This window comes from Pristis pectinata, chromosome 18 (assembly GCF_009764475.1).
Source record: "Pristis pectinata isolate sPriPec2 chromosome 18, sPriPec2.1.pri, whole genome shotgun sequence".
NCBI lineage: Eukaryota > Metazoa > Chordata > Chondrichthyes > Rhinopristiformes > Pristidae > Pristis > Pristis pectinata.
The window spans coordinates 38,674,025-38,690,789 of NC_067422.1; the positions used below are offsets into that span (position 1 = coordinate 38,674,025).

General features: G+C 48.3%; 2 protein-coding genes across 2 annotated transcripts in view; one reads left to right on the forward strand and one right to left on the reverse strand.

Annotated features, from left to right (window-relative positions):
- atp5pd (ATP synthase peripheral stalk subunit d) lies at nt 1-10,282 on the reverse strand. The gene is made up of 6 exons (XM_052032938.1): nt 10,142-10,282; nt 5,245-5,375; nt 4,382-4,478; nt 1,805-1,876; nt 1,635-1,697; nt 1-194 (listed from the first exon to the last, which is right to left on the reverse strand). The coding sequence occupies exons 2-6, from the start codon at nt 5,364-5,366 to the stop codon at nt 63-65; spliced, it is 486 nt and encodes a 161-aa protein (XP_051888898.1). The 5' UTR covers nt 5,367-5,375; nt 10,142-10,282; the 3' UTR covers nt 1-62.
- Nucleotides 10,215-16,765, forward strand: part of LOC127579893 (BTB/POZ domain-containing protein KCTD2-like) — an 18,360-nt gene continuing 11,809 nt past the window's right edge. Inside the window, exons 1-2 of the mRNA XM_052032937.1 lie at nt 10,215-10,461; nt 16,300-16,408. Coding sequence (XP_051888897.1) covers nt 10,261-10,461; nt 16,300-16,408 — 310 coding nt within the window. The 5' untranslated portion in view covers nt 10,215-10,260. The remainder of the gene's footprint in view (nt 10,462-16,299; nt 16,409-16,765) is intronic.

Sequence of the window (16,765 nt, forward strand, 5' to 3'; positions counted from 1 at the left end):
TTCAACTCTGAACATTGCTTTATTTTAAAATAAAGTTACATCTGCAGCCAGCACAGGGACTGTCACAGCTCATTGATGGGCTTGTGAGGCCAATAGGGATACTTCTCCTTGTCCAGCTTGGTTTCAGGGAAAGCCTGGTTCAGATCGTCGATGGTCATCTGGTCAAACGGAACCATGCTTTTGAATTTCGCGAGCTGAAACATAGCAAATGGAACAAGTTGGAAAATATGCATTTACGCAGAAATAACCTGATGTTATAGGTCTAACCATGGGAAATCCAACACTAGATTCTGCAATTTCAGGTAACTTGCTCCCCTGTCCCTTTTCTCCCTCCACCAGATTGACGCAGGTCGTCCTACATAAACCCTCTGCCCCCCCCCCCATCACCCTGTTTCTTTCCCCTCCCCTACCTACTCCATCTGCCCATCACCCAGACACTCCTCCCACTGGGTCCCCTCTGCCCTCCCCACCTCCCTCACTTGATTCCATGCTCCACCTTCTCCTATCAGATTCCACCATCTACAACCCTCTGTTGCCTCCATCTATCACCTCCCAGCCTCTGTCGCTATTTCAACTTCCCTCATCCTTCTGCCTCTCAACCCTCACCACCTGGTCCCACCTATCACCTGCCAGTTCTTCCCCTCACCCCTTTGCACTGGCCCTCTACCTTTCAGTCCAGGTGAAGGGTTTCGACCCAAAACATTTACTGTCCGTTTCCCTCCACAGATACTGCCTGACCCTCTGAGTCCCTCCAGCGGTTTGCTTTTGCTCCAGTTTCCAGCATCCACAGTCTCTTGTGTCTGCATGGAGAGCTTGTACACCTTGCCAGATCCATCCACCTTGTGATCACGCCCTGAGCTACACAAACCGTGAATCATGTTCTGGCCTTTGCTACATTGTACTCTCCCCAAAATTTATCCATTAACTGAGTGCAACTCCATTAGCTGGTCCTGGATAATCTGGACGAGTTCTCCAGCGCAATCAACAGCAAGGCCAACGTGTACTGGAGCCCCCACAAACTGAGAAAGCAGACCCGTAACCCAGTGAGCATCAGTACTCGTGGAATCCACGCAAGTCTGTAGCCAGCAAGTTAAGTGCTGTCCCAGCCCAGAATACCTGCACAGCTGAGTGTCAGACTCCACCCACCGCCTCAGGAACACAGACAAGACACCAGCAATGTTGTCTTCCTTCCCTACCACCCACAGCAGGTGCAGCATCCCCACCAACATGGAACCTGTACACAGATTCAATGGGCCTCACATCCTCAGGAGAGACGGCACCCGTGAAGCCTGTGTACCACAGACAATGCTGGCAAGTTATTAATAACATTATGCTGGAGATACTCAGCTGGCCAGGCAGCAGCTGTGGCAGGGTAATCCTGATTGAGGTTGACAATCTTTCACTGGAGCTCTGGTGGACAGTCAATGATATGAAATGTTGCCTTGCTCCACAGATGCTGCCTGCTCGGCTGAATATTTCCAGCGTGTTCTATTTTTGTGACAGATTTCCAGCAGCTGTAGTTTTTGACTGCTGGTGAATTGTACCCCATGGCCCAGTAAGTCAGCACCTTCTGGGAAAAACTCTGGAGGTTTACAACAAGTAGTCGCTGGAGAATTCACACAGGGTTGCATTACCTCCTCCTCATATTTGGAAATCCGCTCCTTTGAAGCCTGGCAATAGGTCTCAGCACTCTTATTCTGCAGAACAGAAAGCAGCTGTTAATCAAATGTTAATCCAGTGCATTAAAGGAACCCATTCGACTCTTGAACACGATAGGTCAGTATTAAGACAAGATGTTACTCACAGCCTCTTGCTCCTGAGTACTAATTTTCTCAGCTTGTGTGTCGATGGGTTCTGGAATCTTTAAAGCATTGTACTGTTGTAAGTGGGAGGGAGGGGGTAAGAGAAGGGAGGGTGTGGGAGGATAGAGAGAAAAAACTGTAAAGCAACAATCCCTCAGTCACAGATGCTCCTGCAACCCATTTCCCTCCTATCAAACAGACTGGAATTATGGTTACCAACTGAATCACTAAGGAATCCCATACAAACTCATTTACCAAATCGGATACAAGTACTCTCCAGGTTACGAACACCCAACTTACGAACAACCCATACATACAAAAGAGCGCTTGGGAGATTGGCGGGATAGGTTTGCCAGCTGCTGCAGGGCTGAGGTACCTTCTGATGTATGGGAACTCTGTTCACAGCAATATCTGAATGGTTGAGTTAAACACTCCGGTTTAACTACACATTACCCATGATTGACCAATGTTTTTATTTAAATATATTGCCAGGCAGCCACACTTCCAACCAACCATTCAGGTTACAAACAGTTGTCAGGAATAGAACCCTGTGGTAGCCCGGGGGGGGGAACAGTACTCAGAAATATGTTGGAGTAGGATAACTGTGTTGCAATACTCCCCACTGTACAGAAATTCTGAATTCACTGGGACTTGGTGGATTTGCTTTTAAACCCCTTAAGAGCAGGAATATTACCAACAGCTACTTTGAAGGTGCATCACAAAAAGGCCAGTCAACCCAACTGTGCTGGTGTTAAGCTCCACACATTCCTCCTCCAACCCACCATCATCTAATCCCACTTGCTATTCAAAATCCACATTTCTCTTAAATGTACCCAGATGGATCAGTGAATGGCCGCTGGCCAATAGGTGTTGACTCTACAAGGCTTTAAGGACCTCAGCTCGTTGCCTGGGGCAAGATCTCACTAAATAGCTGATGTGGATTTACATTTAACCTATGCACATGCGACGCAATCTCATGGTCTGGTTTTGATTGCCATGATTGTGATGGTGGGTGTCAGAGAGGAAATGCCCAGATTTTTTTCTACTTCCTTTAGCAATGGCTCTTTTTTCCTTCCCCTCTCCCAGAAGACCGTACAGTTTACCTATGCACATGCGACGCAATCTCATGGTCTGGTTTTGATTGCCATGATTGTGATGGTGGGTGTCAGAGAGGAAATGCCCAGATTTTTTTCTACTTCCTTTAGCAATGGCTCTTTTTTCCTTCCCCTCTCCCAGAAGACCGTACAGTTATTGGGGTGGAAGCACAGTGCCCACCCAGCTCATCCCAATTACCTGCATTCGGTCCATATCCCTCCAAGCCCCACCCCTCCATGTACCTATCCAAGTGCTTCTTAAATGATACCATTGTACCTGCCTCACCCACTTCCTCCGGCAGCTCGTTTCATATACTCACCACCCTGTGTGTGAAAAAGTTGCCCTTTTAAATCTTTCCCCTCTCACCCTAAACCTATGCCCCCTAGTTTCAGACTCTCCTACCCTGGGGAAAAGACTGTTACCGTCCACCTTATCTCTGCCTCTCATAATTTTAAACACTTCTATAAGGTCGCCCCTCATTCTCCTATGTCCCAAGGAATAAAGACCCAGCCTGGCCAACATCTCCCTATAACTCAGGCCCTCTAATCCTGGCAACATCCTCATAAATCTTCTCTGCGCTCTTTCCAGTTTAACCACGACTTTCCTATAACAGGGTGACCGAAACTGTACACAGTGCTCCAAGTGCAGCCTCACCAACAACTTGTACAGCTGCAACATGTCCCAACTCCTATACTCAATGCCCTGACTGATGGCCAGTTTTTCACTACCCTGTCTACCTGTGACACCAATTTCAACGAACTTGTACTCCTAGGTCCCTCTGTTCCATTACACTCCCTAGTGCCCTACCAGTCATACTACAAGTCCTACACTGGTTTGACTTTCTAAAATGCATCACCTCACACTTATCTGCATTGAAATCCATTTGCCACTCCTCAGCCCACTTCCCTAACTGATCAACATCCCCCTGTAATCTATGATAACCTTCTTCACTAACATCTCTTAATTTCCTGTCATCCGCAAACTTACTGATCGAGCCTTGTGCATTCACATCCAAATCATTTATATAAATAACCAATAACAAGGGTCCCAACACTGACCCCTGCGGCACACCACTAGTCACCGGCCTTCATTCGAGAATATCCTAACCACCACCCTCTGCTTCCTACCTCTAAGCCCATTTTAAATCCACCTAACTATTTCTCCCTGGATTCCATGGGACCTAACCTTCCAGACCAGCCTGCCACACAGGACATTGTTGAAGGCCTTGCTGAAGTCCATATAGACAACATCCGCTGCCCTACCCTCATCTACCCTTTTGGTTACTTCTTCAAAGATTCGTCAAACACGACTTCCCACGCACAAAGTCATGCTGACTCCCCCTAATCATACTTTGTCTATCCAAATTCTGGTAGATTCTCAATGTGTTCAGATTTGAACAAAACACACAGGAAGATGTTCTTTGGGCTTCCCTGCTTTTTCAAAGACTTACAGCTTTCCAAAACCACGTGGGACCACCCCCTCACCTTCTTTTCAAACTCATCCACCATACCAGGTTTAACAATCATTTTCCGATAGTAGCTCCAGTCAATGGCTGGAGGTTTCTCAGGAAGCGACGTCAACCTATGGCAAAACATACAAGAGGTTACAACCAGAGAACCGCCCCGCCACACAGATACTCCTGTAACCCCAGTTTATTGTGAATTTTGTTCCCGATAGCTCTACCTTCCCACAGATACCAGCTAACCTGTGGTATTGGAGATATTATTGCACTTTCCTTTTGACACACAATGGTCAACCTTAAGCCTCGGAAGAAAGCTGGGAGAGTTTGATAGTTCTGAACACAGGCAGCTTTAGCCATTTTCTAATTTGCAAGAAATAAAATCTTATAATCAAACAAGGAATTCAGAAGAAATGTCTTTACTAGCAGATGAAAGCATGGAATTCTTTACCACAAAACTAAGGTGAATAGCATGGATCCATTTAAGCTACATAAACATTTAAGGATTAAGCTGTTAAGATTAAAAGAATGGGAGGAGCCCAAAGTGCTTCCCAAACCTCAGTATGGACTAGTTAGCCTAAAGATCTGAATTACACAATGTGCAGCACCAATGCAATGTATTTAATCCACACATGACTTGCCCTGGGAGGTGTGCAGTGGAAGCTTTATTGTGTATCTAGACATTGCTAAACCTGCCCTAAACTGCTTAATATTGGCGTTGGGTGCCAGACGTAGTTGATCATATCATTACCCCCCCCCCTCTCTCTGAGGAAAACATATATTCACTGGGATGGGAAAGACAAAAGATTCTTCGTTGGAGTGACAGGATTAACTGGCTGTGAGTTTACATCTGTGAACCGGAAGAACATTTAGTTACAGGGCACTCACCGGCCAGACAGGGCATCACTTCGAGTCTTCAGTGCATTGAACATGGCTCTCTGGTTGGGTGGGACCCGCTCGCCAAACGCCAACCAGTCAACAGCTTTCATGGTAACTCTTCGGCTCGACATCCTTGCTGTCTAGAAAGGAAGAAAATCAGAGAGTGTGACACCAGGGAAACCAAGGTAACACGGTCACTATGCTGGAGAATCCCTCACAATAACATGCGTACAGGTGCTGCTGTGCTAACTCAACTACCCACAGGGTGATGATACTTGGAGCTTCAATGGTGATTTTTATCTGCCACTCCCACATGCTTACTATAACTTTATTTTTACCTGTCCCAATATCACAACAACTCTCATTCTACTGTAAATGTAACTGAGAACATAAGGGGTAATGTTATCCAGCTGCTGTGGCCTAACCATGGCATGACTATAGTAGAGATACACAATGTCCAGGTGTCTTGTGTGAATCAAAGAAGTAGTTAAAGGAGTATCCCTTGTCTTTGCGAGCTGGTTGCGGTAAGTAGTTATCCTTGGAACCTGGAGCTGTCCGTGACTTCAGATTGTAACATGATGAACTGCTGCTGGGTTACAAAGTGCTTAACGATAAACAAAAATAACGGATAATAAAGGGAGGAGTAAACCATTATAATTAAGAAAAGATAATCGTTAGCACAGCTTAGTGTGTAAAACTCAGTACATAGGCTTCTTTGTTTTAAGTATAAAAGAGGGACTGTGGCATTTGAATCTCTGAGTGAGGATCAGTACAGAGCTCGGGTTACACTGTTTACTCTTTCTCTGTATCCCTCACTCCCACTAGCGAAAGAACAATAAAGTGCTTGTTGTACGCTCCTTGGTTCTGTTTGTCTTTGCTTTATTACAGCGCGGAACCACTTTAACACTACAACATTCACACCTAGACACAAAAACTCTCTCACAGCCCAACTTTACCCAAGCCAACCACCTGCTACCTGCCCCTACATCATCTCCTCCTCACGGGTCTGGTTCATCCATTACAGCTACTCCCACCTCCTTTTACCATCCTACCCTGCTGCTCTGCTTCCTCAGTGCTTTTTTGCCCAGTGTCCCACTCTCACCAGGGACAATGGTTGCAGTTGTCAGAGGTCAATGATCACTGCAGGAGCTCCTCAGGGCCGAGTTCCAGGCACAATCATTTTCAACTGTTTATCAATAGCCCTCTTTGGTCATAAGGTCAGAGGTGGGGATGCTCACTGATGATTAGACAATACCATTCACAACGGCTCAGATCCATGCCTGCACACACCAAGACCTGAACAATATTCAGGCATGGACTGATAAGTGGCAGATAGCATTTGTGCCACAAGAGTGCCAGTCAATGACCAACTCTAACAAGAGACTCTGGGCACCTAACCATGGTGTTTAGTGGCATTACCATCTCCAGATCACCCATCAACATCCTGGAGGTCACCACTGAACAGAATTTCAGATGGTGGCAAGTGACTCACCTCCCGACACCATAAAAGATTTCCCACCACCTACAAGGCACAAGTCAAGAGCATCACACTTGAACATAGAGCTCGCTTGAATACAACTCCCCACGAAGGTCGACAAAATCCAGGATAAAGGCGCCTACTTAATTTGTACCTCGTTCCCCTTCCAAAACATTCATTCCCATCATCACTGAAGGACAATGTCTCTGCTGTGCACCATCTGCTGGGTGCAAACGGCTTGCCCATGCAACTTCTACAGCATCCCCCAAACCAGGATCTTTATCAAAGAGGACACAGGTAATGTGAGAAAGGGAACGCAGCAAGGAAACCTGCTTCTGATTACCACCTACTGTCCTCCCTCAGCCGAAGAATCCTCCACGTTGAGCAAAACTTGGAAGAAACACCAAAAATAGCAAGGATACAAAAGGTAGTCTGGATGAGAGACTTCAGCCTCACCACTCTACCTCTGGTCTATACATGACAACATGACTGTCACAAAGAATTTTTGTCTCCACAAGGACTATCTTTACAATTGCAGTACAAATGTGCAAAATCGGAGAGACTCAGAACAGATCTGGCAGCTCAAAACTGGGCATCCACCAGGTGCTGTGAATTATTAACAGCAGCAGAACGTACCACCACAACCTATAACCTCATGACCCAGTATGTCCCTCAACCCTGGTTCAATGAGGTGTGCAGAAAGGTATGATGGGGATCAGCACCAAGTGTACCAAAAATCAGGTGTTAGCTTAATGAAAGCTTCAATATAAGCCCACGCACATGCTAAATAGCAGCCAATAACAGAGTTAAATGATCTACAACCAACAGATCAGATCAATGCTCTGTAGTCCCACCAAATCCAGCTCATAGGAGAATGGGGCTCAAAGAACATCCCCACTCATATCGATGGCACAGCCCAGCACATAACTGCTGAAGTTTGAAAGATTCAGAGCAGTGTTCAGCCAGAAGATCCACCTCGACTTCCTCCTGAGTTCTGTGCCATACCAGAAATAAGGCTCACCAATTGTATTCACTCCAAATAACATCCAGAAATGGCTGAGAGCTCTGCATACAGCAAAAGCTCTTGAACCAGACAGTATCCCAACTGTAGCACTGAAGAACCAGTCCAGTAATAGTTACAACACTGGCATCTACTGGACAGTATGGAAAATTGCCCAAGTGTGTCCTGTTCACTAAAAGTACAACAAATCCAATCTAGTTATCTCCACCCAATCCACTCTCAGTGATAAAAGGTGTTGTTGACAGGGCCATCAAGTTGCATTACTCACCAATAACCTGTCCACCAATGCCCACTTTTGGTTTCAACTGAACGACTCTTCTCACAGCCTTGGTCCAAATGTGGACCAGTGTTGAATTGGAGAGGTGAGGAAAGAATGACTGCCCTTGACATCAAGGAACTCTGATAAAACTGAAATCAATGGACATTAAAGGGAACACATCCCAATGGTCAGAGTCATAACTCATAAAACAGAAAAATGGTTGTCACAAAACCATTTTCAATCATTCCAGTCCCGGGACATCATTGGAGAAGTTTCTCAGGGAGTATCCTAGACCCAAACATCTTCAGCCAGGGCATTCATTGCATTACAAGGTCTAGAAGTGGGGCCGATCACTGATGATTCCACAATGTTCAACTCCATTCACAACCTCAGCAAATGAAGGAATCCAGGCTACAATGCAACTAGACTTAGAGACCAGTCAGGCATGGGCTAATAAGTGGCAAGTAACAATCACACTTACCAAGATATTGATAATAAGGGACTCTCCAATGTTAATGCCATTGAACGTAAAAGGTAGGTGGTTAATATTTCTTTTGTTAGGGATGGTCATTGTCTGGCACTTGGGTTTTTTTTTTAAAAGTTTAACCACCTACCTTTGACTTCAATGACATTACCAAGTCCCCCACCAACAATTTTCTGGGGGATCACCATTCAACGGCAATTCAACTGAACCAGCCGTGTACGTACCATTGTTGGTCAGAGTCTGGGTATCCTGCGCAAATGGACAGTCGACATTTCGGGTCAACACCCTTGCCAGATGAAGGGTCATGACCCAAAATGTCAACTGTCCGTTTCCCTCCAGAGATACTGCCTGACCCGCTGAGTTCCTCCAGCATCTTGTTTGTTGTTCAAGAATCTCAACACCACCTGGGACAACACAGATCCTACATGGATTTGGCTGGCACCCCATCCACCACCCTTACACACTGCCTGCAGTGTGTACCATTACCACGAGGAGGACAGAAGTAGCAGGATCATAAAATCACCAACTGTGGATTCCCTTACAACCTCCACAGATCATCCCGCCTTGGAATTATATGGCCAGTACTTCAGCACGGTTGGATCTAAATGTTGCAACCCCTGAAGCTCCAGGGTTTAGACCTTCACCAGCAGTTCAAGGTGGCAGCTCACCACCACCTCCTGAGGGGCAGTAAATGCCAGCCTTGCCAGTTATGCCCCATCCCTGAAAATGAATTAAAAAATTCTCACTTGCCTCAGCTCCCATCCACATACATTCAGCCCCTGCCCTTAAACTTTGCCCCCACCCCCTTACCCTGACCGTACCTCCCCCACAGACACACGTTCACCCCCTACTCCTTACCCCCGTTCATCGCCCACCCTACCCTTCCCCCCACCCTTTACCCTGACATCACCTCCTTCCCACCTGCATACATTGAGCCCCAACCCCTTCCCTTACCTCCGACCCACACACATACCTTCAAGCCCCTCACCCCTGCCGCCACCCTCACACCCACGTCCTCCCCACACCCCCGATCACTGCCCTTACCCCTGCCACCACCCTCACCCCCATGTCCCCCACCACCCCCCCCTCACACCCATGTTCCCCCCCCACCCAACCCTGGTCACTGCCCCTCACCCTGCTACCACCCTCACACCCACGTCCTCTCCCCTCAGTCACTACCCTTACCCCTACCCTCACCACCCCCCCTCAACCCTGGTCACTACCCCTGCCCCTCACCCCCACCCCTGCCACCACCCTCACCCCCACATCCCCCCCCCCCCGTCACTACCCCTGACCCCACCCCGGTCACTGCCCCTCACCCTGCAACCACCCTCACCCCCACACGTTTCCCCCACCCCCGGTCACTGCCCCTCACCCTGCCCCTGCCGCCACCCTCCCCCCGGTCACTCACCCCCCACCCTCCCCCCGGTCACTGCCCCTCACCCTGCCCCTGCCGCCACCCTCCCCCCGGTCACTCACCCCCCACCCTCCCCCTGCCGCCACCCTCCCCCCGGTCACTCACCCCCCACCCTCCCCCTGCCCCTGCCGCCACCCTCCCCCCGGTCACTCACCCCCCACCCTCCCCCCGGTCACTGCCCCTCACCCTGCCCCTGCCGCCACCCTCCCCCCGGTCACTCACCCCCCACCCTCCCCCCGGTCACTCACAGGGGACGGACTCCTGAGTCCACCAAGGGCGCAAAGATGGCGGGGGCGGGGGCGGAAGCGGAAACCGCTCGGCAGGCCCCGCCCCCCGGCGCCGCCCCACTTCCGGAAATGGCGGCGTGATGGCGGAGCGGCAGAGCTCGGGGCCCGCGGGCGGGAAGGGCGCCGACTCCCCCGGGCCCGCCGACAGGCCCGGCAACAAGTGGGTGCGGCTGAACGTGGGCGGCACCTACTTCATCAGCACCAAGCAGACCCTGTGCCGCGACCCCAAGTCTTTCCTGTGCCGCCTGTGCCAGGAGGACCCCGACCTGGACTCCGACAAGGTAGGGCGGCCACTCGGCCCATCCGTCGTCATGGAGACCCCGCCTGTCCCCATGGTAACAGACAATCTCCACCTGTCCCCACGGTAACGGACAATCTCCACCTTTCCCCATGATAACCGACAGTCCCATCCATCCCCATGGTAACCAAGGGGGCCCACTGGTCGCCAGGGCAACCTGTTACCTGTCTGTTTCCATGGAGACCAATAATCCCGCCCATCTCCTCGGTGATTAATAACTGATGACCTCTGGCTGATAAATGATCCCTGTTACTCCATGCGGTGGTCCTGCTGGTCCGGTTACCGGTGTGGTTCACCCGTTCACCTACAGGTGTGGGCACTGCTGGCAAGGCAGCATTCACTGGCCATCGACAATTAGGAGCTGAGAGGTAATGTTGCAGCTATTATCAGACCCTGGTCAGACTCCACTTGGAGTACTGTGCTCAGTTCTGGTCGCTTCACTACAGGAAGGATGTGGAAGCCATAGAGAGGGTGCAGAGGAGATTTACAAAGATGCTGCCAGGATTGGGTATTAGTATTAGTATTGGTTTATTATTGTCACTTGTACCGAGGTGCAGTGAAAAACTTGTCTTGCAAACCAATCGTACAGGTCAATTCATTACACAGTGCAGTTACATCGAGTTAGTACAGAGTGCATTGATGTAGTACAGGTAAAAACAATAACAGTACAGAATAAAGTGTCACAACTACAGAGAAGGTGCAGTGCAATGAGGTGCAAGGTCACAAGGTAGATCGTGAGGTCATAGTCCATCTCATTGTATAAGGGAACCGTTCAATAGTCTTAAAACAGTGGGGTGGAAGCTGTCCTTGAGCCTGGCAGTACGTGCCCTCAGGCTCCTGTTTCTTCTACCCGTTGGAAGAGGAGAGAAGAGAGAATGTCCCGGGTGGGTGGGGTCTTTGATTATGCTGGCTGCTTCACCAAGACAATGAGAGGTAAAGACAGAATCCAAGGAGGGGAGGCTGGTGTCCGTGATGCACTGGGCTGTGTCCACAACTCTCTGCAATTTCTTGCGGTCCTGGGTAGAGCAATTGCCGTACCAAGTCGTGATACATCCAGATAGGATGCTTTCTATGGTGCATCGGTAAAAGTTGCTCAGTTCTGGTCGCCTCACTACAGGAAGGATGTGGAAGCCATAGAAAGGGTGCAAAGGAGATTTACAAGGATGCTGCCTGGATTGGGGAGAATGCCTTACGAAAGCGGGTTGCGGGAACTCGGCCTTTTCTCCTTAGAGCGACGAAGGATGAGGGGGGACCTGATAGAGGTGTATAAGATGATGAGAGGCATTGATCATGTGGATAGAGGCTTTTTCCCAGGGCTGAAATGGTTGCCACAAGAGGACATAGGTTTAAGGTGCTGGGGAGTAGGTATAGAGGAGATGTCAGGGGTAAGTTTTTTACTCAGAGAGTGGTGAGTGCGTGGAATGGGCTGCCGGCAATGGTGGTGGAGGCGGATACGATAGGGTCTCTTAAGAGACCTTTGGATAGGTACATGGAGCTGAGTAAAATAGAGAGCTATGGGTAAGCCTAGTAATTTCTTAGGGACATGTTTGACACAGCTTTGTGGGCTGAAGGGCCTGAATTGTGCTGTAGGTTTTCTATGTTTCTATCCCAAATTGTTCTTGAGAAGGTGATGGTGAACTGCCGCCGCCTTGGACTGCTGCAGACCTTTCAGTGAAGGTACTCCTACGATGCTGTTGGGGAGGCTGTTTCTGAATTTAAACCCTGTGATGATGAAGGACCCGGGACATATTTCCAAGTCAGGATGATGTGTCACTTGGAGTAGAACCTGCAAGGGTGGTGTTCCCATGTGCCTGCTGCCTTGTTCTTCTGGACGGTAGAGGTCAGGGATTTGCAAAGTGCTGTAAAAGAACCTTAAGTGAGTTGATCCTGTGTATCTTGTAGATAGGAAAACACTATGATGCTGGAGGAACTTAGCAGGCCAGGCAGCATCCGTGGAGAAAAGCAGGTGGTCAATGTTTCAGGTCAGGACCCTTCTTCAGGATTGAAGATAGGAAAAGGGGAAGCCCAATATATAGGAGGGAAAAGCAGAGCAGTGATCGGTGGGCACAGGGTGGTGATAGGTAGATGCAGGTGAGAGATAGTGATAGGCAGGTGTGGGGGAGGAGGAGAGAGCAGATCCACTGTAGGGTGGGCCCACAGCTACCTTGATTACAGCTCCTCCCACCTTGTCTCTTGCAAGGACACTATCCCTTTTCCTCAATTTCTCTGCCTCTGCCGCATCTGCTCCCATGATGAGGCTTTCCGCTCCAGGACATCTGAGATGTCCAACTTCTTTACTAACCGTGGCTTCCCCCGACTGTGGTCGAGGGAGCTCACACCCATATCTCTGCCGTTTCCCGCACCTCTGCTCTCACTCCCACCCTTCCCAGACCCAACAAGGATAGGGTCCCCCTTGTCCTTGCATTTCATCCTACCAGCCTATATATTCAACGCATCATTCTCCGCCACTTCCGCCATCTCCAACAGGACCCCACCACCAAGTATATCTTCCCCACCCCACCCCTTTCTGCCTTTCACAGGGACTGCTCTCTCTGCAACTCCCTAGTTCACTCCCCCCCACCCCGGGAACTTTCCACTGTCCCCGCCATAGGTGCAACACCTGCCCCTACACCACCTCCATCCAGGGACCCAAACAGTCCTTTCAGGTGAGACAGAGATTCACCTGCACCTCCCCTAATATCACCTACTGCATTCGGTGCTCAGAGTGTGGCCTCCTCTACATTGGTGAAACCAAACGCAGGTTAGGTGACCATTTCTCAGAACACCAGCTCTCCGTCCGTAACCGTGACCTGCATCTCCCCGTTGCCAGTCACTTTGACTCCCCCTCCCACACTATCACTGATATGTCAGTCCTCGGCCTCCTCCACTGCCAGGAGAATTGCAAACGCAAACTCGAGGAACAGCACCTCGTTTTCCATCTTGGAACCTTGCAGCCTAATGGCATGAACATTGAATTCTCCCAATTTAGGTAACTCCCACACCCACCAGGCCTCTTCTTGTCTTCCCTTTCCTAGTCTATCTCTCCTTTTTTTTCTACCCCCTTTTTTTCCTCCCTACCTTTGACCCATCCCCTGGTGAATCTACTCTCCCCTCCTCCCCCACACCTGCCTATTACTATCTCTTACCTACATCTACCTATCACCACCTTGCGCCCACCCCACCTCCCCTCTTTTGTCCACCTATCACTGCTCTGCTTTTCCCTCCACATATTGGGCTCCGCCTTCTTCCTATCTTCAGTCCTGAAGAAGGGTCCTGACCCGAAACGTTGACTGCCTGCTTTTCTCCACGGGTGCTGCCTGGCCTGCTGAGTTCCTCCAGCATCATTGTGTCTTCCATCTAGATTTCTGGATCTAGTCCTTTGTTTCTCTCTGATCTTGTAGGAAGTATGCATTCTGGTCATCTTGTGTCGGTTGTGAGGGAGTATATGTTTGGGATTGTGCACCAATCAGTTGGGCTGATTTGTTTGATGGGTATTGTTAGAGCTCCAGCCCTCCAAAGTAATTAAGTGTTTTCCTGACATATTCCTTGTTGGAGGCTGTTGGCTGTAGGAGAGTCAGGAGGTGCTACTTGTTGCAGGTCAGCAAACTTCTGATCTGCATTTGTGCCAGTCATGTTTTTGTGATTCTAGTTTCTGGTCAGTGGTAACTCTTAAAATGAAGATGGCGGGAATACGGCAATGGTAATTCCATTAAATGCCATGAGGAGATGGTTTGTTGGAAGAGTGTCATTCCCTGGCACAAATTATACTTGCACTTACCAGCTGAGTCTGAATATCACCAAAGTCTGAAAGTACAGAAGCATAGAATGGGCTTCATCATCAGAGTAGTTTTGAATGGAACAGAACTCTGGAATTATCAACAAATGACCTGATTTGAGATGGAGTGAAAATCATTGAGGTAGATGGAAGTGGCTGTTTCTAAGACAGTTCTGCAGCAATGCCGTGGGGCTGAGGTGATTGGTCTCCATTAATCACAACTGTTTCACTTTGTAACTCTGGACAATGAGTTCAGTTTTACTAAACCTCGTCAATGCCTCTCTCAGTTAAATCTTGCCTTGGTCTTAAAGGCAGTTACTCTTGCCTCACCTCTGGAATTCAATGGTTGGGTCCACAGGCCCAGGCTGCCCTTTCCCTGGTTATTGAAGATCTCTGTCCTCTCTCTGGTGCTTTATAATCCCTCCAATGAATTTTCCTGTCCTTCTGGTTATACGTGGGTACAGTAGTAATTAAATTACTGGGCACTTGGACCATTGATCCAGGGACATGAGAATTCAAATCCCACATGGTGGCTAGGGAATTTGAATTTGGATGAAGAAATGAGCCTTTGCCTGCTTACCTTACCAAACTTGCCATCCCTAAAACCAGTCCAGTGAATCTTCAGGCATAGAGACAGCGCATTGGTCTGACAGGTAATGCTGCTACACAGCTCCAGGGACCTGGTTCCATCCTGACCTCCAGTGCTGTCTGTGTGGAGTTTTATACTTTCTCCCTGTGACTGCGTGGGTTTCCTCCTGCATCCCAAAAATGTGTGGATTGATGGATTAATTGACTGTAAAGTTCCTCTAGTATGAGTGTGTTTCAGGAGAATCAGCAGGACTTGATGAACATGTGCAAGAAAATGTTACAGGAAAATAAATGGGGAATAGGAGAGATTGTTCTGAAAGCTGGCATAGACCTGATGGGCCCTGATGGCTGTTTCCTATGTCACAAGAAAATATGGGAAGCGAGACCCCTCTTTGACAGATATATTGTTTTAAATTGAAACTACATAATACTCCAGATGCAGTCTCACCAAGGCTCTAAATAACTGCAGTAAGAAATCTTTACTCCAGGACTCAAATCCTCTCCTAACACCACCAGCATATCACTTGCCTCAAACAAAAACAGAATTGCTGGAAGCACTCAGTCAGTCAAGCAGCCTCTGTGAAAAGAGAAACCAGTCCCATTTGGTGAAGGGTCGCTGACCCGAAGTGCAGAGGGAACTTTACTCAGATTCTAAGCCTTGCTGTCCCTACCCTGGGAGTGTATGCCAGGACTCCGTAGAGAGAGATTTACCCTGTACCTAACCCATCGCTGTCCCTGCCCAGGAGTGTTTGACAGGATATCGTACATTTAGCTTTACACTATAGTTATCTCAATTTTCCTGGGCTGTAAGTTGGGAATCTCATCAACAGGGTGAGAATAGGTGCTGTGGGATATAGGAACAGCCTTATTGTTGAACAGGCTGCAGGGTAGTGTGGAGGGAGTTTTACTCTGTAACTGATCCATGCTGTCAACGCCTTCGGAATGTTTCATATGACATTGTGGAGGACGCTTTACTGTGTGTGTAACTCATGTGTACCTGTTCCTGATTGAGACTGTTCCAAGTGACCTTTACCAGAAGTGTACAATGACGATGGTGGGTTCCTGAAGTCCAGTATGATCTGTTCCTCAGCCACCAAATTCCCTGCCCTTTTAGGAAAAAATGGAACTGAATGTCTGCTCATCAAGGAAGTCAATAATAGCCTGATACAGCAGACCATTACAGTGGATGACCTGTACACATCAGTACTGCATGCCAGTGTTACACAGTGACAGATCTGCACTCTAGAGTTCTCCAGTGAAAGATTTGTACCCTGGTGATGCATATCTTGAGAGAGAACTCATATAGCCTGTAATAAGGCTTTTTGTGTTTTTCCACACTTATAATTAAGGCAAGTTTGCTTGTTCACCACAGTCCATATTCAAAACTTGCTCAGAGACTGTGAGCCACTTTCACATTGTAGTCAATTTTGCAATCTGTTTTGTCTCTCTGTTTTGCAGGATGAAACTGGTGCCTATCTCATTGACAGAGATCCAAGTTACTTTGGCCCAATCCTCAACTATCTTCGACATGGCAAACTGATCATTAACAAGGACTTGGCAGAGGAGGGTGAGAGCTGAATACCTGCTGAAATATAATCCGAATGTTGACAGGGAGGTTGGCTGGAGAGTAACTCAGATACTGGTGAAAACACTCAGATGGACATTACGTTAGACTCCTAGATTGACCCAGACACAGATTGTTAGCTCCGTGTGGGCTGGATTATCAAGGTGACAGAGACTGAATTAAAAAAGTAAGAACCCTGGATAGGTTGGATACACGAGTCTTGCATTAGTTTTTAATTATTAAGAAGTTGCTTTTACATTGAAATCTTAAACGCAGCCACTAATATTCTTTATGACATGTTCTCACTTGTATCACAAGACTGTGGAACTACGACAAACGTACACAGAACAAGATCTCATT